Genomic DNA, 24,716 nt, shown 5'->3' on the forward strand with positions numbered 1-24,716 from the left:
TTAAAGTTAAATGGTTACCGGTCAGGAAGGTTCTTGTTGGTTTTAGAGAGATATTTGTTGCTTGTTGGACACACACAAACTGATTTCCTCCAATCAATCACTTGCCAAAGAGATATGGCCCATTATGGATTTTACAAATGATAACTTCTTCCAGGTCACCACAGAGTTCCTCTTGTTTCCCTTATTTCAGGAGAAACATTCTAACCAGACATTTCCTCTTGTAAGGACTACAAGAGTTTTGAACAGGCTGAACTCAGAACTCACAACCCGTCTTCAAAATTAGGTTTTTCAAAAAGCCTGCCAGCTTGCCATTTTGCGACCTCAATTGCTAACTGAAGATCTGATCCTCTCTCTCTCTCTCTCTCTCTCTCTCTCTCTCTCTCTCTCTCTCTCAAAAGAGAAATCACTAAAGAGGTTCCATTGTCTCTGCAAAGCCAACTGGTGACACAATGACGAGCTTCACCAAAGCTCTTGCATTTTAAATGAGATATCTTTTGTGAAATGTTGCTCTATTTGTGAAGTATAACCTACCCTAAACCCCCACAATCTAGCTCTTTTAAAGACATATTACCTATACATATTTGAACATATCCTATAACAATCTGGCTAATCTCGCATCACTACATCTTTGAGTACTTCTAGTGTTTCATCTCTTTCAGTCATTTCTTTCATTTGCTGAAATTTCTTATTGGTCAGCTTGAGCATTGAAGCTGGGTTTATTTACTCGATTTCTCTCATTGTTTTGCTGACACACGGCAAAGATCTCATAATCTGTGCCATTTTTTGCTTTCTTCAATGCCAGAGCTGACCTCAATAACATGTCTGCTGTGTGCATGAGCTTTCCTTGTTTGTACTTCACATCCAGGTTGTACTTCTGTAACTTTAGCAACATCCTTTGCAGGCATTTGGGTGCTGCTAGGAGAGGTTTCATGAAGATGGTTTGTTTCCACAGTGATCTTCTTTTTGCCAAACAAGTACTGGTTGAAGTGTTCACATGCAAAAATGATTGATAGACATTCCTTTTTTATCTGGGCATAGTTTCTCTTTGTGTATGTTAATGCCCTTCATGCAAATACAACTGGTGAGAGCGCTCATAAGAGTTGCTCTGAGGCCTGTCTCACTGGCATCACACTGTAGTGTCACTTCATTGTGTACATCATAGTACTTCAGCACTGGTGCAATGATGACCAGATGGTTGATATGGGTGTAGGTTGACTCTTGTTCTATGCCCCAAGACCATTTCACATCCTTCTTCATCAGTTTTCTCAGTGGTTAACTCTCTGACAACAGGTTGGGCAAGAACTTCGCAAGATAGTTCACTAAGCCTATGAAGTGCTGAACTGCCTTGACATCTGAGGGTTGTTCCACCTCTAGTACAGCTTGGACCTTCTCGGGACCTGGACAAAGTCCTTCAGCAGTAAGTACATGGCCTACGTACTTCACTTCAGTCTTCCTGAGCTGCATTTTGTTCTTGTTCAGCTTCAAGAGAGCGTGCTCTCTCTCTCAGTCCGATGAGGTTCTTGTCATGATCGAAAAATGGCTTCATCCAGTGTACCTCCACATCAATACACCAAGAGTTCATCAACTATAGCCTCAACACCCGGAAAGTCCTGGACTACATCATGCTGTCTCTGTTGATACTCCTCAAAAGCAGTGAAGATGCCAAATGGCATCCACAACCATCTGTAGCATCCAAATGGTGTCCAGATAGATGGCAAGTAGCTTCTGCTCTCATCCAATTTTATCTGCCAGTATCTCTCCTTAGCATCAAGGATTATGAACACCTTTGCTTTGGTGATATGGGGTAGAATTTCTTCACAGACTGCGAGGATGTCTCAGAAGTGAGTTCTTTAGGGTATAGGTATACGCTAAGCTTTCCAGGTTTCCTCACAGCAACCATACAGTAGGAGTAGTGACCTTCTGTATCATTCCCTTGTCCTCTAGCTCTTTGATTTTCCTTTTCAGGCTGGTCTTGAGAGCTGCTGGCACTCTTCAAGGTAGGTGCTGAACAAGCCTGAGACTCTTGTCAACCTCCAAATGATATTTGCCAGGGAGACACCCAAGTCCGGTGAATACATCCTTGTAATCTCATAGGATTTTATTTCTAGTGAGCGGATTTTTCTGCATCTCTTTAACATTGACCTGTTGTGGTACATTGCATGTGACTAGTCCAAGATGCTCACTTGCTTGAGCAGACAGCAAAGTAGGGTGACTGGAATCCACCACCTGCCTTGTGTGCCATTGCAATGTACATACAAATCTGGTTGCCCTCTAGGTTGTATCACCTCTCCAGCAAATGGCCTCAGCTTGACCTTGAATGTTTGCAAGTCTGGATCTCCATTTTGCATCATCACTTCCATGTCTGCAAAATTCATGACTCTGCAAGTGGCTCCAGTGTCTATTTGATACTCTATTGGTCGATAGTGAGATTTGTCTGCTGTCACATCTGCTTGAACAATCCACTTCTAGCCTTGTGTGTTTCCACTGCTCGCAAGCTCCATCATCACCGTCATTGTTGGTTTGCTCTTCTAGCACCTCAAACTTCACTGCTTGTGACTTCTTACACACTTCCTGGCAAAATGATTATTCTTTTCACATTTTGCACCATGTTTACCCCTTGCAGGATAGGCTTCTCTATCTTTCTGATGATGTCCACCATAGTATTTACATGATGTCTTTGGTCTCCTTTCTGCGATGAGCTGGCTTTGCTCTGCTGACTCCCACTATACATTGTGGTCTTCTGTTTTCCATAATCATTCACGCCATGAACTATCTCTGTCTTGCTCACTGAGCCCTCTAATCTTTTCAGTTACTGTTTTGTGACTTCTGCACTCCTGCACATGTCGATTGCTGTCTGCAGGACATGTCGATTGCTGTCTGCAGGACATGTCGATTGCTGTCTGCAGGACATGTCGATTGCTGTCTGCAGGACATGTCGATTGCTGTCTGCAGGACATGTCGATTGCTGTCTGCAGGACATGTCGATTGCTGTCTGCAGGACATGTCGATTGCTGTCTGCAGGACATGTCGATTGCTGTCTGCAGGGTAAGCTTATCCTCCCTCAACAACCAGGCTCTCACAGCTGGATCTTTTGTGCCAAGCACAATCTTGTCTCTCATTAAATCTTCTATCTGCATTCCAAATTCGCATGGCTCAGCCCTTTTCCTCAGCATTGTCACATATTTCATTTTCATCCTGATCACGAGTGTTGAATGCATACCGATCATGTATGTCATTTGTAGCAGGTTCCACATGTTCCTTCAATTTCTTGATTATTTCTACACTTTTCCTTTCTTCTTCACTTCTCGTGTCTAGAGTAGTATAAACTCTTTAGCACTCTTTCCCCATGAGAGATAACAAAGTAGCTACTCTAATGTTATCTGGGTTCTTGTCTAGCTCTGTTGCTATTTCATAGTTCTCATTACTGGGACTGGAAAGAATTCCAATTTCCTCTCAAATCCCCTTTCATTTCCATGGATGTTAGTACTGGAAAATGAGCAGATGTCATGGCTTATCAATCAGTACTCCTTTCTCTACTGAAATCTGGAACTATTTATCAAAAGCTATAGCACTAGTGTACCTTTCTGACTAAAGAAATCGATCCAGCTCATCGACACATGGGTAAAAAAAAAGGTTTCAATGGCTACTTAATCATTACACTAACTCCACTCATCTGTGGGAGTGTGGCCAGGCCTTAGCAGGTCACATTTGTCATCAAAATACACAACTTCACTTACACAACTCTTTCCACTGAGCAATTGTTCCTCATGACCTCATCTTGAGTACTGGCTGTGTTACAGTCCCGATAACACTTTCAAAACATGGAAACAATCCATTCTTTTGCTCAACTTTCACTTTGGCATCATGCTTCATGTGGGTGTAACCATGACAAGCCTTTATTATCATATTGTGACCCCTGAGATCAACACTGGTATGCTGCATCTCATTACAGTGTATGTATGGCAAGCCACTGGTGCAAAAAGCCAAATCCCAAAGGAAGAGGCATCTTGAACCCAGAAGAAGCACAAACCAAGAGGAAAAGAAGGTTCACAGTATTCTCTGAAGAAGGAGGAGCTGCTGTTCTAAATGGCATAAAAGTAAGCCCAACCACTTCTGACTGTCCCTTTTTGTTATTAGAAGACAGTCTCAACCTGGACCAGAAAGAAGCTAAAAGGGAGTTGAAGATCACCAGTGTGATAATTAAAGAAGAAATCTCTTCCTGGAGAAATAACAAGATTTGTGAGTTTTTTTGAAATAAAATATTCAAAAAAAATTTGAGAGTTTGAACAGTCTAAGGACTAAGTCAGTGTTAACAAATACTTCATTGGTGCTTTAAGCAACAATTTAAAAGAACTTAATGTTTCATAATCACTTCTGAACTACAATTTAATAGACCTCCAAGTTCAACAAAACTTTAAAATACTGGGCCTTAAATATAACTTTTCAGACTCAAGCTTAAACTTAACTAGTTTGGACTTTAATATTTGCACACATTTATACAATTACATTTGTGCATAGTGGGATTAAGTTTAGAGTTAGGCCAGGTGTGGAGTTAGGCCAGGTGTGGAGTTAGGCCAGGTGTGGAGTTAGGCCAGGTGTGGAGTTAGGCCAGGTGTGGAGTTAGGCCAGGTGTGGAGTTAGGCCAGGTGTGGAGTTAGGCCAGGTGTGGAGTTAGGCCAGGTGTGGAGTTAGGCCAGGTGTGGAGTTAGGCCAGGTGTGGAGTTAGGCCAGGTGTGGAGTTAGGCCAGGTGTGGAGTTAGGCCAGGTGTGGAGTTAGGCCAGGTGTGGAGTTAGGCCAGGTGTGGAGTTAGGCCAGGTGTGGAGTTAGGCCAGGTGTGGAGTTAGGCCAGGTGTGGAGTTAGGCCAGGTGTGGAGTTAGGCCAGGTGTGGAGTTAGGCCAGGTGTGGAGTTAGGCCAGGTGTGGAGTTAGGCCAGGTGTGGAGTTAGGCCAGGTGTGGAGTTAGGCCAGGTGTGGAGTTAGGCCAGGTGTGGAGTTAGGCCAGGTGTGGAGTTAGGCCAGGTGTGGAGTTAGGCCAGGTGTGGAGTTAGGCCAGGTGTGGAGTTAGGCCAGGTGTGGAGTTAGGCCAGGTGTGGAGTTAGGCCAGGTGTGGAGTTAGGCCAGGTGTGGAGTTAGGCCAGGTGTGGAGTTAGGCCAGGTGTGGAGTTAGGCCAGGTGTGGAGTTAGGCCAGGTGTGGAGTTAGGCCAGGTGTGGAGTTAGGCCAGGTGTGGAGTTAGGCCAGGTGTGGAGTTAGGCCAGGTGTGGAGTTAGGCCAGGTGTGGAGTTAGGCCAGGTGTGGAGTTAGGCCAGGTGTGGAGTTAGGCCAGGTGTGGAGTTAGGCCAGGTGTGGAGTTAGGCCAGGTGTGGAGTTAGGCCAGGTGTGGAGTTAGGCCAGGTGTGGAGTTAGGCCAGGTGTGGAGTTAGGCCAGGTGTGGAGTTAGGCCAGGTGTGGAGTTAGGCCAGGTGTGGAGTTAGGCCAGGTGTGGAGTTAGGCCAGGTGTGGAGTTAGGCCAGGTGTGGAGTTAGGCCAGGTGTGGAGTTAGGCCAGGTGTGGAGTTAGGCCAGGTGTGGAGTTAGGCCAGGTGTGGAGTTAGGCCAGGTGTGGAGTTAGGCCAGGTGTGGAGTTAGGCCAGGTGTGGAGTTAGGCCAGGTGTGGAGTTAGGCCAGGTGTGGAGTTAGGCCAGGTGTGGAGTTAGGCCAGGTGTGGAGTTAGGCCAGGTGTGGAGTTAGGCCAGGTGTGGAGTTAGGCCAGGTGTGGAGTTAGGCCAGGTGTGGAGTTAGGCCAGGTGTGGAGTTAGGCCAGGTGTGGAGTTAGGCCAGGTGTGGAGTTAGGCCAGGTGTGGAGTTAGGCCAGGTGTGGAGTTTGGCCAGGTGTGGAGTTAGGCCAGGTGTGGAGTTTGGCCAGGTGTGGAGTTAGGCCAGGTGTGGAGTTTGGCCAGGTGTGGAGTTTGGCCAGGTGTGGAGTTAGGCCAGGTGTGGAGTTAGGCCAGGTGTGGAGTTAGGCCAGGTGTGGAGTTAGGCCAGGTGTGGAGTTAGGCCAGGTGTGGAGTTTGGCCAGGTGTGGAGTTTGGCCAGGTGTGGAGTTTGGCCAGGTGTGGAGTTTGGCCAGGTGTGGAGTTTGGCCAGGTGTGGAGTTTGGCCAGGTGTGGAGTTTGGCCAGGTGTGGAGTTTGGCCAGGTGTGGAGTTTGGCCAGGTGTGGAGTTTGGCCAGGTGTGGAGTTTGGCCAGGTGTGGAGTTTGGCCAGGTGTGGAGTTTGGCCAGGTGTGGAGTTTGGCCAGGTGTGGAGTTTGGCCAGGTGTGGAGTTTGGCCAGGTGTGGAGTTTGGCCAGGTGTGGAGTTTGGCCAGGTGTGGAGTTTGGCCAGGTGTGGAGTTTGGCCAGGTGTGGAGTTTGGCCAGGTGTGGAGTTTGGCCAGGTGTGGAGTTTGGCCAGGTGTGGAGTTTGGCCAGGTGTGGAGTTTGGCCAGGTGTGGAGTTTGGCCAGGTGTGGAGTTTGGCCAGGTGTGGAGTTTGGCCAGGTGTGGAGTTTGGCCAGGTGTGGAGTTTGGCCAGGTGTGGAGTTTGGCCAGGTGTGGAGTTTGGCCAGGTGTGGAGTTTGGCCAGGTGTGGAGTTTGGCCAGGTGTGGAGTTTGGCCAGGTGTGGAGTTTGGCGAGAACTGTTATGTGGTTAAAAACAATGGTGGAGAGGCTCCAGAGGTCAAACAGTAGGCATTTTCAAACTGCTTTGTAAAATGGAGTTAACTGGGTAAATTGCCTGGTTACCACCCCACTCACAAGGCAGCTTGAAAGGATCTGATCCAGTCAGCGTGCTCCTAAATCAGCCAGGTCCTTGCCCTACCTCGGAGATAGTTAGGGAACCCAGATAAACTTACCTAGATCTCATCTACCAGCGGCTTGAAAATGAAAATGGCCAACCCAATTATTCCGGTGTCGTCAGTGCTGTGTGCATGCATCATGGGCCAGCATGTTGGCGCCAATGTAGAGGAGGAAATTAACAGTGCTGGTCAGGAAAGGGGATATTATAACATGGTTTAAACGTGATTCTCAGGAAGAGTAAGGTTAAAATCTTTTTACTTCAATTCATCCGGTGAGTGCATGATGCGTCACTCACCACGTCACGGCAGGGGTGGATCCCCTTAAATCGCCAGGTTGGTGATTTAATGGGACGATCCCCTGCAGGTTAAAAAGTCCTGAGAGCACCTTCGACCCATTAAATGCACCTGGGTTCCAAGAGGGCTACCCAGGTGCAGCATTTTAAAAGTGCCCAGTGTCCTTTATGTAGCAAAGACCGTGATACATCAAATTATGAGAAAATGCTGGTAAGCATCAGAATACAGGTCCTTTATCCAGAACCTTGGGGACAGTGTGTTCCGAATTTCAGATTTTTCCGGATTTTGGAAAGCCAGATTTAAGCCCACCTGAGTTGTGCTGCTGTATCCACCCCCACCTCCCCTCACCCGTCTGACTCGCGCTGCCGGTCCATCGCCCGTCTGACTCGCGCTGCCGGTCCGTCACCCGCCTGACTCGCGCTGCCGCCTCTCTCCCCACTTGCCAGATTTTGGAACTTTCCATATTTTAGATGTTCGGATAAAAGATCGTGTACCTATAAAAGAGAGGGAGGGAGAAGGTGAGTGATAGGGCAGGAGATGATAGGTAGAGAAGGGAGGGAGGGAACAGCAGCACTGAGGGGTGGCAGGGCTTTTGTGTGAGGGTTGTTACGAGCCCAGAGGACCCCAAAACCCAGCAGCAACAGGTATTCACCAAGACAAATGGTTACTTAAACAAAAGTTGCTTTTAATTATCTTTAAACATGAAAGTAGAATCACACTTTAACTTATCACTATTGACTTAACTAACCTAACTTAACCCCCTTCTAATTCTAAGCGCACGTGTATGTAATGTGTGTGTGTAAGTTAAGAAAAGTTCAGACCTCTTCTCTTGCATGCCACAAGGGCTTTGACCAGGCTGAACTAAGCACTCACAACCTGTCTTCCAAATGGGGGTTTCCTCAAGTTTGCCAGGTTGTCCTGTTCCAGTCCCAGCTGTAGAACTGAAATCTCTCTTTCTTTTTTCTCTCTCTCTCTCTCTCTCCCTCTCTTCCCCCACCCCCCACCCCCTCCCCTTGCAAAACCACAAGACCCTCTTAGAACAGCAACTTCCCTTCCAGACAGAATGCGGCTCTGATGTGCTCTTTCATCTTTTGCCTTTTTGTAACCAACAATCCATTAGTGAAGTTTTTTGGGCACTCTCCAAAGCTTTTGCAAAGGCTGTTGGCCCCAACATGTCTAGCATGAGCAGAACTCAGTATTTAAAAAAAGATCTGTTTTAAAGTGTTTCTATTGACCTATACTAACAAACCTGCCCCAATGTATCTTCCAGAAACATGTCTATATTCTGTAATAGGATGAAAGAACTGGAAAGGCAGGAAATGGGGAAGGGGGTGTTGTGGCTTTTTGAAGTCAAAAAAATGAGTCAGGAAATGCAGAGAATTCTTCAGAAAAGTTTAAGCCTTTATTTGCAAACAAAAGCTGAGACAAATCAAAACCTGGACTCTGAAATGCCTGTTGCAATGAGACACTGCCTTTTTTTCTATATTATAGTCGGACTGGTCAGCCACAAACGAGCCTGCAGCTGATGTGGACTTTTACCCCCTCCATAAATCTTCGTCCGCGAAGCCAAGCCAAAGAAGTCCTGACTTAATCACATTTCTACACCCAATCATTCATAACCTCAAATCTTAACAGGTCGTCATCTCTTGGATCGCCACAATTATTTTCATTATTTTCCACCCATTAATCTAATCATGTCCAGCCACCTGCTGCCTTCTGTGGCCTTGTGTAATAAATACATAATGGATTATTACTTTTGTGACATAGTGTAAGAAAATTGTTACATAGTAATTGATGGTAGTTCATGCGGTTTATTTTAGGGGAAGAAAAGGCAAGCAGGTTTAATGGAAAGCAGTGAAGTCAATGTTCATGCCATGTAGCTGGAGGGTGCCCAGATGGAAAATAGAGTTGTTCCTTCAATCTGCGAGTGGTCAGGGTGGGACAGTACATAAGGCTATGGACAAAAATGTGAGTGCGGGAGTGTGACCCAGAATTGAATGGTTGGGCCCTGGGAGGTCACTGTGGTTATGGATGGAGTGGAGGTGCTGAGCGAAGCAATCTCCCAGTCTGTGACCGGTCTCTCTGATGTATAGAGTGCCACAAAGGGTGCACCTGATGCAGTAACTAAGTTCTCTGGATGTACAGGTGAAATGTTTTTTAACATGGAAAGCCTGTTTGGTTGCATCTGGGGGAAGAGGGGCCCAGGGAAATAAAGGAGATGTGGGTGAAGGCTGAGTTGATGGTGGTGGAGGGGAAATCACATTTGTGGGAGAAGGCAGACATTTCAGAAGCTCTGGACTGGAAGACCTAATCTTGAGGACAGATGTGGTGGAGACAGAAATTGAGATCAGTGAATGGAATCCTTGCAGGGGCAGGGTGTGAGGAAGTGTAGTCCAGGTAGGTGTGAGAGTTGTAGCATTTATAGAATATGTCAGTGGAAAGCTGGTCTCCCAAGATGGAGATGGAGAGATCCAGGGAGGGGAGAGCATTATCGGAGATGGACCAGGTCAATTTGAGGTTGGGGTGGAAGTTGGATGCGAAGTGGATGAAGTTGACAAGCTCGTTGCGGATGCATGAGGCAGCCCCAATGTAGTCGTCTATATACCAAAGGAAGAGTTTTGTGGTCTTGTCTGTGTAGGCTTGCAGCATTGATTGCTCCACAAAGCCTACAAACAGGCAGACATAGCTGGGACCCATTTGGGTTCCCATGGCTACACTGTTTTTACTTCAACCACGATGTCCACAGAATTCTGTTTTACCATTGTTATGTGGTTATTAGTTTAATTAAAATGATTATTTTGAATTTACCACTGTTTGGCAAATCTTCCATTGCTGTTCCTCTGTTAGTACAAATGGGGTCAGTTAATTCGAAACAGTGTGTCCAAAAATAGTCACCCAGCATTGATGAATTCCATTTACCCTGATACTACTTTTCCATGGTCGTAATGTCCTGGTGAAGCATTTCACCCATGTTTGTCACTGTCTGCACCAAGATTGGAAGGGATGAATCTAAGTGCAAATGGCATGTTGTCAATCAGCTGGATGCCTTGCTGCATCTTTGAGTCTTAAATTTATACTCACCACAAATGTTACAGGACATATCATAGATGTTGCGACAATGACAAAATATTTCTGCTGCATTGAATCTTCCTGAAGACAATAAATGCTATTGTTGTACACTCACTATGTTATTACCTGAAGAACATGCATTCAATCCATAATCAATGTAATGCACAGCATCTGTATATGTGAGCTGCTTTTATAGCCTGTCTGCATCTAAGCATGTCCAGGTTAAAGACAACATTTTCATAGATCCTGCACTGAGTGGACTGACTAAAACAGCTTGCTTTGTGGGCAATCTACCAGTAGACAAAATATGACAGGAAATCACAAAAATAGGTTATATCTAAAAAATTGTATGTGATAAGAAAAATTTATGATGATTTTCATGATCAGCAGCCCAAAATCTATAAAATACACTCAAAAGTGTTCAGGAAGTAAAATCTTCATTGTCCAGTGTGATGAAAGTGTAAAATATCAAAAGAGATAGTTAAAAACTTTTAGAATTATGTATTATAATTGTGTAAAGTGGAATAAGGTGGCTCAAATAAATGTCCGGAGGCAATTAGTATTGGGTAATACGGAAATGGTTGAGGCCTTGAATTACTATTTTTTATGTTGATCCTCACAGTGGAAGACAAATCTAACATGCCAAAGAGTGATGTTAATGATACAATGGGAGGTGAGGACCTCAATACTGTAATGCTGAGAAAACTAGTGGGTCTAAAGATAGATAAGTCCCTTGGACCTGATGGAATGCTTCCAAAGGTACAGAAAGAAATGGTGGACATTATCATAGAGATGTTTGTGGTAATTTACCAAAATTCTCAGGATTCTGGGCAGAACCTGGTGGATTTAAGGACAGCAAATGTCACACCATTGTTTAAATGAAGGATATAGACAAAAGGCCTAAGAAGCAGTAGACCCTACTTCATTAAATATATTTAAAAGACAGATTTTTGCACAGTGGAAAATGAAGGATAATGGGGGGTTGGTGGAACTGAGTCCTCGGACAGATCACTCATGATCTTGTTAAGTAGGGGAGATGGCATTCTCCTCCTATTTCTTATGCTTATATTTTCAATATGCATTCATATGGTATAATGCTGTGCTGAAATCCCTCACTGATTTCCCTCCATAGATTATTTGTTTTTCTGTCCATCTCTCGAAATTGCTGTTATCAAGAATATTAAGTTCCTATACTTGTTAAAGTTAAATCACATCTCTATTTCAGCCTCCACTCCTACTCTATTTTTATTGAATGCTTTATCGATTTGCATACAGTCAATAATCTTTCATGATCTTTGGAATCGAGATTCTTCTTTCCCTAACTTTCTGAATTCTCATGTAAATTTTGTAATTGTATTGTGCTTCACTGTTTTGAACCCTGTGCCTTCCATTTTACTTTGAGAGATATTTTAATGCAATGCATTGAAACTAACATTTATGCATCTTTTTTAACCAAAGGGCATCATTTTTCTTGGAGGGCCTGTTCCATGCTCTGACTCTAGCTTTACCTAATCCTGACATATTAGATTAACACAAATCCCAAATATGTATTTTTTTGGCTGAATTTTGAAGTGCTCAAAGAAATATTTTGCAGTCTAAGTACTAGAGTGGCAGTTGCAAAATCTACCTGATAGAATATTAAAATATTTTTAGTTTGTAGTATAGAGTGAACATGTTTATATGGCAAAGCTTTTTAAGTTTACCTTCTTCCAGCAAAATATATACAGTACTTATAAGTCAGTAGGTCTTGGAGTCATCAAATCACTGTACTTTAGTCTTTTGGTTTAAAAAAAACTGTAATTTCATGGGAATGCAAAAAGATAATACAGTACAACTCCAATTATCCAAAATGGTTGGATAAATTATATTTTGGGATAACTGGTCACTTTTTAAAAACAGCCCAGCAGCAACAGTAAATTACTTGTAACAGTGTTTAAACATCAGGGGAAGGCTTTTTAAGCATTAAAATGTTCTCACCAAAAAAACAACCTGAACAAAATATGATAAATCCAACACCAAAAACTCGAAATTCTATTCAGAGGTTTTTCCAAAATTCCAAACTTTTTTTCAACCTGTGATGTCAGTTTGGCTCTGAAAATTTTTCAGATAACTGAGAATTTTTGATTGTTTCAGATATCCTCATTTATCTGAAATTTATCAGAGGCGAAACGACATCATTTCAGCTTCAAAATTTTTCAGAGAAATGAGGATTTCTGATTTTTCTGAAATCCTCAGTTATCCAAAAAAATTTTGAAGCTGAACAGTCATCATATCTGGATCCAAAAACATTCAGATAACTGAGGATTTTGGATAATCAGTTGTACTGTATATTAGTATTTAAAAATTACATTTATTTTTTTCTACGGAAACTAAGGAAACCATCTAAATTGAGCAGATTAGGGCAGCACCTTTGGTGAGAGAAATGGTTCTTCCTCACAGCATATTTTTAACAAGTACAATTGATAATTTGAACAAATTGTGCATTGAAGGAAGATACAAAGAAATAATGGCTTTATTCATTTCTCTCCTCTTTCATGCATAATATATCTTGATTGTAAGTGGAGATTGAGCTAACTAAAGAGATTGAGTTGATGGTCTCCATTAATAATTGGTGTCTTTGTGTTTTTGTTTTTAGGGTTGTAAACCTCAGGATCATGTTGTCAAATTAGCTAGTCAGCTTCAGGAGGGTAAAGTTACTTCATTATCAATGGGTCAAGTGTACTGTGATGTACTGCAACACAAGGATGTTGTCTGTGTGCCATTTTGTAAAACTGAAGAAAGGTAATATCTTTGATAAGCTCTTATTTGACCATTCAATACAAGTTTGCAGTGTTTAAATATAGATTCTTTATGTTTTTTTGCACATGCAAGGATGGCAAGTACTGAAATTAAAATAAATGGTTACAATTGCACAAAGCACTGCATGTATAACTTTAAAATCGGTCTGGAAGTGATTTAAACCTGGGAGTTAAGAGTTGTAAAGCACAGAAACAGGCCCTTCTGCCCACCATGTCCATGCCATCCTTTTTTGCCCATCTACAGTAATCTCATTTGCTTGGATTACAACCATATCCTTCTATGCCTCCAAAACATTATATCTGAATCTACTACCTCCTCTGGTGTCTAATGTCAACCACACTATGTGTAATTAACTCTGTCATTTACCTTAAACTTATGGCCTCTTGCTTTTGATAATCTTACCATGTAGAATAATAGAATTTTACTTTATGGAAACAGGTTATTCAGATCAACTCATCCATACTGACCAATGGGCAAACTTCCATAATAATCTTATCACCTAAATAGCCCTCTCAGCCTATGTGATTCAAATGCTAGAAAGGTCTGACTACTATCTTTTTTGTCTCTTATAATTTTATTTATACCTCCTTTGCTCCAGGGAAAACATGCCTACCCTCTTCTCCATATCTGGAGTCTTACAGTTCAAGCAGCATCTTGGTCAATTTCTTCTGCACTCTTTCCAGCACACACTCATTCTTAGCATAGTATGGTGACCAGAAATGCACGCAATACTCCAAAGTGTAGTTTAATCAGTGTTTTGTAAAGTTTAAATTATGTGGTTATGAAGGAAAACATCATGTCTTCTTCACCATCCTGTATACCTATGTTGTCACTTTTAGTGAACTATGGACTTGAATCCCAAGGTCCACCTGTTCATCAACAGCCCTCAGTGTCCTGCTATTTATTGTATATGCTCTACCCCTGTAACTTCCCATAATTTACAACTGTACACTTGTTGGGATTAAATTCTACCTGCTGATGCACCTTCAGTTGTCTATCTTGATCTTTATCTTCTGTTCAAGATGGCAAGAGCAAAGCATGGCAAATTCCTGCATGCTGCTAGCAAACCCTTCTGTCTGTAGCACTCAACTTTCTTCCTCTGCTGTCCATTTTGTATTACTCTATGCTCTGCAAATTATGCTCTTTCCATGGCTTTGTAAATGTTAGAAATGGCCTGTCAATGTATTTGCAGAAGAACCCCACTGTATGGTGTATTTAGTGACAAATAAACAAACTTGCCTTTGCTTTGGGCAAATCTCCACAACAACAATTATTGTGCTATCTGTAACTTGCTAATCATACTTACTACATTAATATCAAAGTCAAGGTTTATAAAACCCCACAATATTCAGTGGTGTATTTTGTTCAAAATATTCTAAGTAATCTTTTTGATAATTTAAGCTTTATAGTACAGTTATATTGTCATGTAAGATGCTATTATGCCGGATGTTCATATTTAATCCCTTTATTGTTTTAATGGTGTATTATATGCTGAAACAAGGAAGACTACAACGGGATGAAGGAGGAGTTGGCTTATTTAGACTAAAAACGCAGACTGTATGGCAGGATAGTTGATGAAAAGTGGTAAATTTTCTGAAATTATCCACAGTGCTCAATAAAAGTCTATTCTAGTTAAACGCAAGAACAGAAAGGGTGGAGAGAGACACCACTGGATGACTAAAGACATCAAAGAAAGAATCGAACTAAGTAAAGGCTAAGTAAATTCACCAGACCAGTAGGAAAGTGGAAAACAGGGAAAACTTTAAAAAAACAACAAAGTACCTCAAACCAAGCAATCAAGGAAGATGGATTAGCTCAGAATATAAAAAAGAGACTGTAAAAGTTTTTATATTATCTAAAGCAGAAAAGGGAGAATAGAAAGCAATTAATATTGGATAATGTAGAAATGGTTGAAGCCTTTTGTGTTGGTCTTCACAGTAGCAAGGGCTTCTAACATGTCAGAGTAATGTAAAGGATGCAATGGGAAGTGAGGACCTCAATACCATCACTAAAAAGGAAGTGCTGAGCAAACTAGTAGGTTTAAATTTAGTTTAGTCCCCTGGTCCTAATGAAATGTATCACAGGGTACTGAAAGAAATGGTGGAAGTTATAGTAGTGGTGTGTAGAATAATTTACCAAAATTCTTGGGACTGGACAAGTCCTGGTGGATTGGAAGACAGCAAGTATTACATCACTGTTTACAAAAGCTTGTAGGCATAGCATAAGACAGGTAACTAGACCACTTAGCTTAAAGTCTGTAACTGGGAAAATAGCAAGACGTGGGTAGAAATAGTTCTATCAGATCGACACAGCATGGATGCAGGAAAGGCAGCTCGTGTTTAACAATATACTTGAATTGTTTGAAAATAAAGTGAGTGTAGTGAATGGAGGAGAACAGAACGCTGTGTGGTTGGATTTTCAGAAGGCTTTCTATAAGGTCCAACAGATAAAGATTTGTGCATAAGGTAAGGATGCATTGAATTAGGGGTAATAGATTAGGATGAATAGTTAACCAGTAGAAAGCACAGCTGGAATAAATCAGTGTTTGTAATTTGTGATGAGGAGGGTGCTGAGAAGTCGATGCTTAGCCTGCAACTATTCATGATATTTGGAGACCAAGTGGAGCATAATTAAGTATTCAGATGATGCTGAATTGAGCAGAAAAGCAAATTGCACAGCAGATGTGGAGATTCTGCAGAGAGGGATAGATGGGTTAAGTGAGTGGGCAAGGGTATGGCAGATGGGGTACATATTGGTAAATGTGAGCTCATCCACTTTTGGAGGAAAAATAGAAAATTAGATTATTTAAGTTGTGAAAGATTGCAGTATGCTGTTATGCAGAAGGACTTGGGAGTGTTTGTGCATTGTTACAAGCCAGAGGACCCCAAACCCCAGCAGCAATAGATATTCACTATGACAAATGGTTACTTAAACAAAAGTTGCTTTTAATTATCTTTAAACATGAAAATAGAATCAAACTTTAACATATCTCTATTGACTTACTTAACCCCCTTCTAATTCTAAGCTGTGTGTGTGTGTGTGTGTGTGTGTGTGTGTGTGTGTGTGTGTGTGTGTGTGTGTGCGCGCGTGCGTAAGTTCAGAAAAGTTCAAAAAAAGTTCTTTGGTTCACAGTTTTTTTTTGAAGACTTTATTTAAAATTTTATAACATGAATACAATAGAGAATTACATTTAAAGAAAAATAAAAAAAATTAAAATAGTATGATTACAATATTACATCAGAAAACTACACAAAATAACCCCCCCCCCGTTAATTGTAACACAATATTAGTAATCTAACTTAAAATTAGTCCAACCCTCTCCCCCAAAATAAAGAGTGAAGAGTTAATAAAATTAACAATATTATATATGGAAAAAAAAATACCCACTTACAAAAAAAGAGATAAAACTTAACCTAAAAAAAATTCTAACAAAAATTTTTTTTTTATCAATACTAAAATATCACGCTTAAACATATATTTAAAGCAAACTTAAATGCATATATTTAGCAAACGAAGTCCACTTTAACTTATAAAAAGACATCATATCCTGAATTGAAAAAGATATCCTTTCCATAGTCAAACAAAATTTCATCTCCAAATACCACTTATCTAAAGTTAATATATTTTTATCTTTCCAAGTAAGTGCTATACATTTCTTAGCCACGACTAAAGCTAAATAGATAAAGGAAATCTGATAATCCTCTAAACCTAAATCAATTAATGATTGCATGTTCCCTAATTAAAATATATCAGGATCTAATACAAGATGGATATTATATAAACTGTTAAAAATAGATTGAATACCTTTCCAAAATTGTTGCAATCGATCACAAAGCCAAACAGTATGCAAAAAAGTATTGGCTGTCTGATCACATCGAAAACAAGAATCCAACTTACTAAGACCAAATTTTTTTAATTTCTCCGGCGTTAAATATAGCTGATGAATAAAATTATAATTAATCATCGCTAGTCTAGCGTTAATTAATTTCCGAATACTATTCTGACAAATTTCCATCCAAGCTTCTTCAGCTATTTTATGTCCTAAATCTTTTTCCCATTTCAACTTATCTTTATCCCAGTCTTTTTTTACTGGTTCACAGTTCAATCTTACTTCTCATTCCTCCAAGTTCACTGGTTGCAGTCAATTCTCATGCTGTGCACAGAATTTAACATTTATAAAGTCCACCAGGCTTTGGTGCTTGAAAGAGAAATGGTTGCCTTCAGGAATGGTCTTGTCGGTTTTCAGAGAGAGATTTGTTATTCCCTTTTAATCAGCCACTTCAGTGTCTTGCTGACGAAACTTGCCCCTTCAGGGTACCCCAGATGATGACCTCTTTCTTTCAGGTTACCACAGGGTTCCTTTTTGTTTCTCTTATTTCAAGAGAAACATTAGACAGCGAGTCCTTTCTTTTTGCATTAACCACAAGGGCTTTGACCAGGCCATCTCCTAAATGGAGCTCTCCACAAGCTTGCCAGCTTGTCCTGTTCCAGTCCCAGCTACTTCAGCTGGCTGTAACACTGTACAAGTGATCTCTGTTTGTCTGTCTCTCTCTCTTTCTCTCTCTTTCTCTCTCTTTCTCTCTCTCTCTCTCTCTCTCTCTCTCTTACAGATCTCTGAGAGAAAGCCTATTTGACTCTCTTTGCTTGAAAAACCACATGACCCTCTCAGAACAGCAAGTTCTCTTCCAGACAGCAGCAGCTCTGGCATGCTTTTTCATCTGTTGCCTTTTGCAAACAACAGTCCATTAATGAAGTCTCTTGAGCACTCTTCAAAAGCTCTCTTCAAAAGCTCTGGAGCCGGTGCGTCTACCATGGGGCAGAGCTCTAGAATTTTAAATAAGATCTGTTTTAAAATGTTTGTATGTGACCTTCTCTAACAAACCTTTCCCAATTTATCTCCCAAAAACATATCTATATACTCTGTCACACCTTCCCCCTTTAAAGGAATTTTAACTCAAGTTAAAATTCAGTAATAACTAAACTGTCTTTAAAATCACTAAAGAGATAACAATACACTTTATATAACATGCTATAATAAATGTTGAGAGTATTTTTATACATGATCAATTTTAACATCTTGACAAACAATCTGCTATCAAATTATTTGTACCTCTGATATGATTAATTTTCAGATTATATTCTTGTAATATTAAACTTCATTTTATTCAAAAATACCAGAGGATTGTGGACAGTAATTATCACAACTGGTTCATTAGAGGTACTAAGGAAGAAATTGGTTAGGACCAAAATTGGGCCTTTAAAAACAGAAAAGGGTGAAATTATTACTGGAAACGAAGTGATGGCTGAGGAATTTAACAGATACTTTGCATCTGTCTTCACCAAGGAGGATACAGGTTATGGTCAGATAGGGGTTAGAGGTCATGCAGTATCAAGGGACTTGGTGAAATTTCCTAAGGAAATGGGAAATCTGATGGATATTCAGATCTGGAAGCAGTTGGTTGTGAGTAAATTGTAGGACTGAGGGCTGATAAGTCCTCATGGCCTGATGGGCTGCATCCCAGGATGCTTAGAGAGGTTGCTCTGGAAATTGTGGAGAAACTGGTCGACATTTTCCAAAGTTCTATAGATTCGGGGAAGGTGCCTTTAGGTTGGAGAGTGGCTGATGTAATGCCGCTTTTTAAGAAGAGAGGGAGAGAAATCAGGAAATTATAGACTGGTCAGCCTGACGTCAGTGGTGGGGAAGATATTGGAATCTATCATAAAAGGAGAAATAGCAGAACACTTAGACAGAAATAATAGTATCAGAGCTAGTTAGCATGGATTCCTTAAAGGAAAATCATGCTTGACTAAACTTCTGGAATTTTTCGAAGTTGGACTTGGGAGAGCCAGTGGATGAGATGTATGTGGACTTCCAAAAAGCTTTTGATAAGGTCCTACACAGGAGACTAGTAGGCAAATTCAAGGAGCATGGTATTGGGGGGTAGGGTGCTGACATGGATAGAAAATTGGTTAAGAAATAGGAAACAAAGGGTTGAGATAAACGGGTCATTTTCAGGATGGCAGGATGTGACGAGTGGGGTACTACAAGATTCGGTGTTGAGCCCTCAGTTGTTTATCATTTATGTAAATAAAAGGATTATTAACAACATGAGAAAATTTGCAGATGACATTAAACTAGGTGGCTGTGTAAAGTGTGAGGAGGATGTCAGGAAAATGCAGATGGACCTGGACAGGTTGGGGGAGTGGGCGGAGGAATGGAAAATGAAGTTCAATGTGAGCAAATGTGAGGTTATCCATTTTTGAGGCAGTAATAAGAGAGCACGGTAGTGCAAAGGGATCTGGATGTACTTGTACAACAGTCACTAAAAGCTAGCATGCAGGTTCAGCAAGCTGTGGAGAAGGAAAATGGCAAGTTGGCTTTCATAAAGAGGGGATTGGAGTATAGGAGTAGAGATGCCCTCCTGCAGTTGTACAGGGCCCTGGTGAGACCTCACCTGGAATATTGCATCCAGTTCTGGACCCCATATTTAATAAAGGACATACTTGCTACAGAGGGAGTGCAGCGCAGGTTTACAAGGTTAGTTCCCAGGATGGCAGAATTGACATACACTGAAAGGATAGAAAGACTGGGCTTGTATGCGATGGAGTTTAGAAGGATGAGGGGAGACATGATTTTTTTTTTTAATTTTTTATTTTTCACACCATAAATCACATTAGCCATGATACACACTTTTTCCTTTTCACACATATACAGTGACATTTTCTCCCCCCCCTCCCTCCTCCCAACCCACCCCCCCCCCACCCCCCCTCCCATCCATTTAAGGTATACAATCTAGGATACATTAAACCAGTCAGACAATGTTGTCACTCAACAAAAAAAAACACCAGAAATTCTACTGAGTCCATTCTTTTCTTTCCTTCTCCTTCCATCAACTTAGGTAATGATTGTCCCCGGTAGGTTTTCGCTATTGTATTTAATGTAAGGCTCCCATATTTGTTCAAATATTTCAATATTATTTCTTAAACTATATGTTATTTTTTCTAATGGAATACATTTATTCATTTCTATATACCATTGTTGTATTTTCAAATTATCTTCCAATTTCCAGGTTGACATAATACATTTTTTTGCTACTGCTAGAGCTATCTTAACAAATCTTTTTTGTGCATCCTCCAAATCAATTCCAAATTCTTTGTTTTTTATGTTACTTAGGAGAAAGATCTCTGGATTCTTTGGTATATTGTTTTCTGTTATTTTATTTAATATCTGGTTGAGATCTTCCTAAAATTTTTCTACTTTCTCACATGTCCAGATTGCATGAATTGTTGTTCCCATTTCTTTTTTACATCGAAAACATCTATCAGATACTGTTGGGTCCCATTTATTTAACTTTTGAGGTGTAATGTATAGTCTGTGTATCCAGTTATATTGTATCATACGTAGCCTCGTATTTATTGTATTAGGGGGGGAGATATGATTGAGGTATATAAGATTATCAAGGGTCTAGACAGGGTGAAATCAGATTACATGTTCCCAATATTGGGAGAGACTAGGACGAGAGGGCATAGTTTAAGAATACAGGGGAGGCCCTTTAGGACAGAGATGAGGAGAATATTTTTGACCCAGAGAAGTGTGGATCTGTGGAATGCTTTGCCACAGAGGGTGGTAGGGGCAGATTCGCTGGATATGTTCAAAATGGAGTTAGATAAGGCTCTTGTGGGCAGGGGAATTAAGGGTTATGGAGATAAGGCTGGGAATGGATACTGATAGTTAATGAACAGCCATGATCTGAAAAATGATGGTGCTGACTCGAAGGGCCAGTTGGTCTACTCCAGCACCAACTGTCTATTTTCTAAAATTTTGCAGAGCAAATATAATAGACAACAGTTCTTTTTCAATAATGAGAATAGCTCCTTTGATGAGCATTGAATTTTTTTTGAATAGTAGGCAACTGGATGGTCAATTTCATTATGTTTTTGCAATAAAACTGCACCTGCTGCTCCCTCACTTGCACCCACTGCTAAAGAAAATGGTTTGTCAAAATCAGGAGATTTTAACACAGGGTAATGGCATAGCATCTCCTTTAAATTTTCTAAAGCTGTCTGACAAACTTTAGTCCTCACAAATTTCTCCCCTTTCTTCAAAAGGTTGGTTAAAGGAAGAGCAACCTCAGTAAAATTTCCTATAATATCCTAAAAACCTTCTCACTGCTTTCTTGCGATTGTGAGTAGGAAACCCAGAAATTGCATTCAACTTAGCTTGAATAGGTGCAGCTTTGCCATGACCAACTACATGACCCAAGTATGTTACTGTGGCATTTGCAAATGCTTTTTGCTAAATTAACAGTTAAGTTTGCTTTGGATAATCTGACAAACAATTTGTCCAATTCCCTTAGATGTTCTTCCCATATGTCACTTTTTGTGACCAAGTCATCAATATAAGCATCTGTATGTGTTAACCCTTGGATTATTGAATTAATCATCCTTCGGAATGTTGCAGGGGTATTTTTCATGCCAAAAGGTAACACATTATACTCCTATAAACTGGATGGAGTTTCAATAACTGAAATATTCTTTCCTCTCTCAGTTTAAGGCACACACCAGTAACCCTTCAACTAATCCAACTTAGTAAGAAATTTAGCTTTCCCAATTTAATCAATACAGTCATCTATTCTCGAAATAGGATAAGCATCTGTTTTAGTTACTGAATAACCTTCTTATAATCTGAACAAAACCTAACAGTTCCATCTGGTTTCGGTACCAGAGTACAAGGAAAACTCCAGTCTGAGTTCGAAGGTCTAATAATATCATTTCTCAACATATATTCCACCTCCTGATCCATGATTTTACTCTTCTGTATGTTTATTCTATATGGGTGTTGTTTTATGAGACTTGCTTTTCCTACATCTACATCATAATAAATCACTGATGTCCTTTTTTGGCACATTAGGGAACAAATTTGGATATTTTAAAATTAATTCTTTCAATTGCATCTGCTCTTGCAACTTAAGATGGCCTAACTTTTCCTCAACATTTTCCAAATTTGCTGAGTTAGACAGATGCACAGTAACCATGGTTTCTTTAAGGTTACCATCACAAGTTTCTGTTTCCATAATCTTATGATCCATAACTTCCTCAACCCTGTCAACAACTAACACCTCTGATACATTTTGTTCTCCACTACCTTTTCCCTCTAAATAAGGTTTAATAAACAATTCACCCTTCAAGTAATATCCACAGCCATTTCTTTAATTTCTTGTTAAGTTACTGCTTTGTCCCTTAAGTCAACAAGATTTGTATCTGTTTTCTGTTGTTGAATTAACTCTTTGCGTGACAAAGAGAAATCCTGACTCTCACAATTACCCTGCTCTTTCAAAACTCTTTCAGAAGCACTGGGCAAATTGCTATCAACTGGACCTTCTTCAGCTCTCATCATTTTCTTTGTCACAGACCTTGTTACAGCACATGCAGGATATATCTCACAATCCTCTTCAACCTCATCCTTACAAGGCTGATTTGTTAATCTCAATCTGCCAAATTGTTCCCTAATAAAAACGAGACACCCTGCATAGGTAACTTTGAAATTACTCCTAATACAACAGGTCCTTTAACTAATTCTGAATTTAGCACAATCCAACACCTTTAATCAAAGTTTTCTCCCCTGGGTCTGTCTTCTGATCCAGAGTTAAAACACTTTCCAACAACAGTGACTGAGCCGCTCCAGTATCTCTAAGAATTTTAACTGGAACCTGTGATTCTCCCTCCTTTACTGAAACCAGGCCCTCTGACACAAATGGTTTGAATACATCCATGACGTCCTTACCATGTTTGGAACATCTGCTCTCCTTAAATTCAACTGTTTGAATACATGCCTCTGGTAAAATATCCTTTTCATGTCTCTTTTTCAATACCAGACAATTCGCAATAACATGACCAGATTTCTTACAAAAATGACATACAAATCCAGAAGTTCTGTCCTTTCCTTTATCTTTTCATTCTCTCCAGACTTAATTTCAGGTTTATTAGTCTGTTCCACACTAACCTTCTGAACAGGCTTATTTATCTGTTCCATATTAACTCTCTGAAAAGACCCACTATTCTGAAATGTACTTTTGTGAATTAGAGAAAATTCGACCGCTAATCTAGCCATATGTCACCACATCCTCACTTCTCTCTCATCCAGGTATAATCTAATCATATTGGAACACACCTTTTAATTTCTTAGATTGAGAGAATTTATATTAATTTATCAAAATCATTATTTATTCCTTTTGAGGTGCACCAACAGTTAAAACATACAGATTTTTTCAGAGCAAATTTCATAAGATTGATTCCATGTTTTCACCAAACTCCTAAATTTTTGTCTATATGCTTCTGGAACCAACACATAAGCTTTCAATACTGCTTGTTTAACAGTATCATAATTTACCACTTGCTCTGTAGTCAAGCTAGAGTATGCAATTTGTGCTTTTCCCTTCAATACCCTTTGAAGCATAAGAGGCCATTTTTCTTTTGGCCATCTTGAGCTCTCAGCAACCTTTTCAAAAAGCTGAAAATATGTATCTATATCTCCCTCATCAAAAGGATGCACTAGGTTTACCTCTCATCTAGCCAAAAACCTCTCCGCAGGAGTTACAGCCTCAATTCTCTTACTTCTCTCCATCTCAGTTTTTAATGTCTAATTGAAACCCTCTGTCCCTTTCAATTTCCTTGCTCCGTTTTTCAGTTACCTCGAACTCATATTTCCTCCATTTTTCAATTTGGTCTGCCTCATTTTGTTGTCTCTGCAACTTAAAATTCTGTTCCTCCTCTTCCACCCTCAACAAATTTTCCCCCACCTATATAATATTTCACTATAATCCTCTCTATTTGTATTTTCGCATCCAATGCTTAACTTAGGTCAGTTTTAATGTCTTAGAAATAACCATCAGTTCATCTTTTCTCTTGCTCTGCAGGTGATGGTTGTAACAAAAATGTATTAACATCCATTGCTGCTGTTTTTCCATACATAAGCTTTAAATTAGCTTGAAAAAAACCAATTAACTAATAAATCACAAAAACTCCAATTTTCAAATCTAATGGAGGAGCCCCCATAAATGGTTACTTAAACAAAAGTTGCTTTTAATAATCTTTAAACATGAAAATAGAATCAAACTTTAACTTATCATTATTGACTTACTGAACTTAACCCCCTTCTAATTCTAAGCACAAAGTGTATGTAATGTGTGTGTAAGTTCAAAAAAAGTTCTTTGGTTCACAGTTCAATCTCACTTCTCATTCCTCCAAGTTCACTGGATGCAGGCAATTCTTATGCTGTGCACAGAATTTAACATTTATAAAGTCCACCAGGCTTTGGTGCTTGAAAGATAGATGGTTACTGCTCAGGAAGGGTCTTGTCAGTTTTCAGAGAGAGATTTGTTGTTCCTTTTTAATCAGCTACTTCAGTGTCTTACTGATGAAACTTGCCCCTTCAGGGTTCTCCAGGTGATTACCTCTTTCTTTCAGGTCACCACAGAGTGCCGTTTTGTTTTTCTTATTCCAAGGGAAACATTAGACAGCGAGTCCTTTCCTCTTTCATCAACCACAAGGGCTTTGACCAGGTAATCTCCCAAATGGAGCTCGCCACAAGCTTGCCAGCTTGTCCTGTTCCAGTCCCAGCTACTTCAGCTGGCTGTAACACTGTACAAGTGATCTCTGTTTGTCTGTCTCTCTCTCTTTCTCTCTCTCACTGACTCTCTGAGAGAAAGCCTATTTGACTCTCTCTGCTTGCAAAACCACAC

At 40.4% G+C, this 24,716-nt stretch overlaps 1 protein-coding gene across 11 annotated transcripts in view; it reads left to right on the forward strand.

Annotated features, from left to right (window-relative positions):
* Nucleotides 1-24,716, forward strand: part of sanbr (SANT and BTB domain regulator of CSR) — a 148,699-nt gene that overhangs the window by 76,489 nt on the left and 47,494 nt on the right. For 10 of the 11 annotated variants that reach the window (XM_069931524.1, XM_069931523.1, XM_069931518.1 and 7 more), the window contains one exon: nucleotides 12,812-12,957. The exons of the other annotated variant lie outside the window; for it this stretch is intronic. In XM_069931524.1, the coding sequence (XP_069787625.1) occupies nucleotides 12,812-12,957 (146 nt within the window). The remainder of the gene's footprint in view (nucleotides 1-12,811; nucleotides 12,958-24,716) is intronic. 11 annotated transcript variants of the gene reach the window in all.

This window comes from Narcine bancroftii, chromosome 4 (assembly GCF_036971445.1).
Source record: "Narcine bancroftii isolate sNarBan1 chromosome 4, sNarBan1.hap1, whole genome shotgun sequence".
Classification (NCBI taxonomy): Eukaryota; Metazoa; Chordata; class Chondrichthyes; order Torpediniformes; family Narcinidae; genus Narcine; species Narcine bancroftii.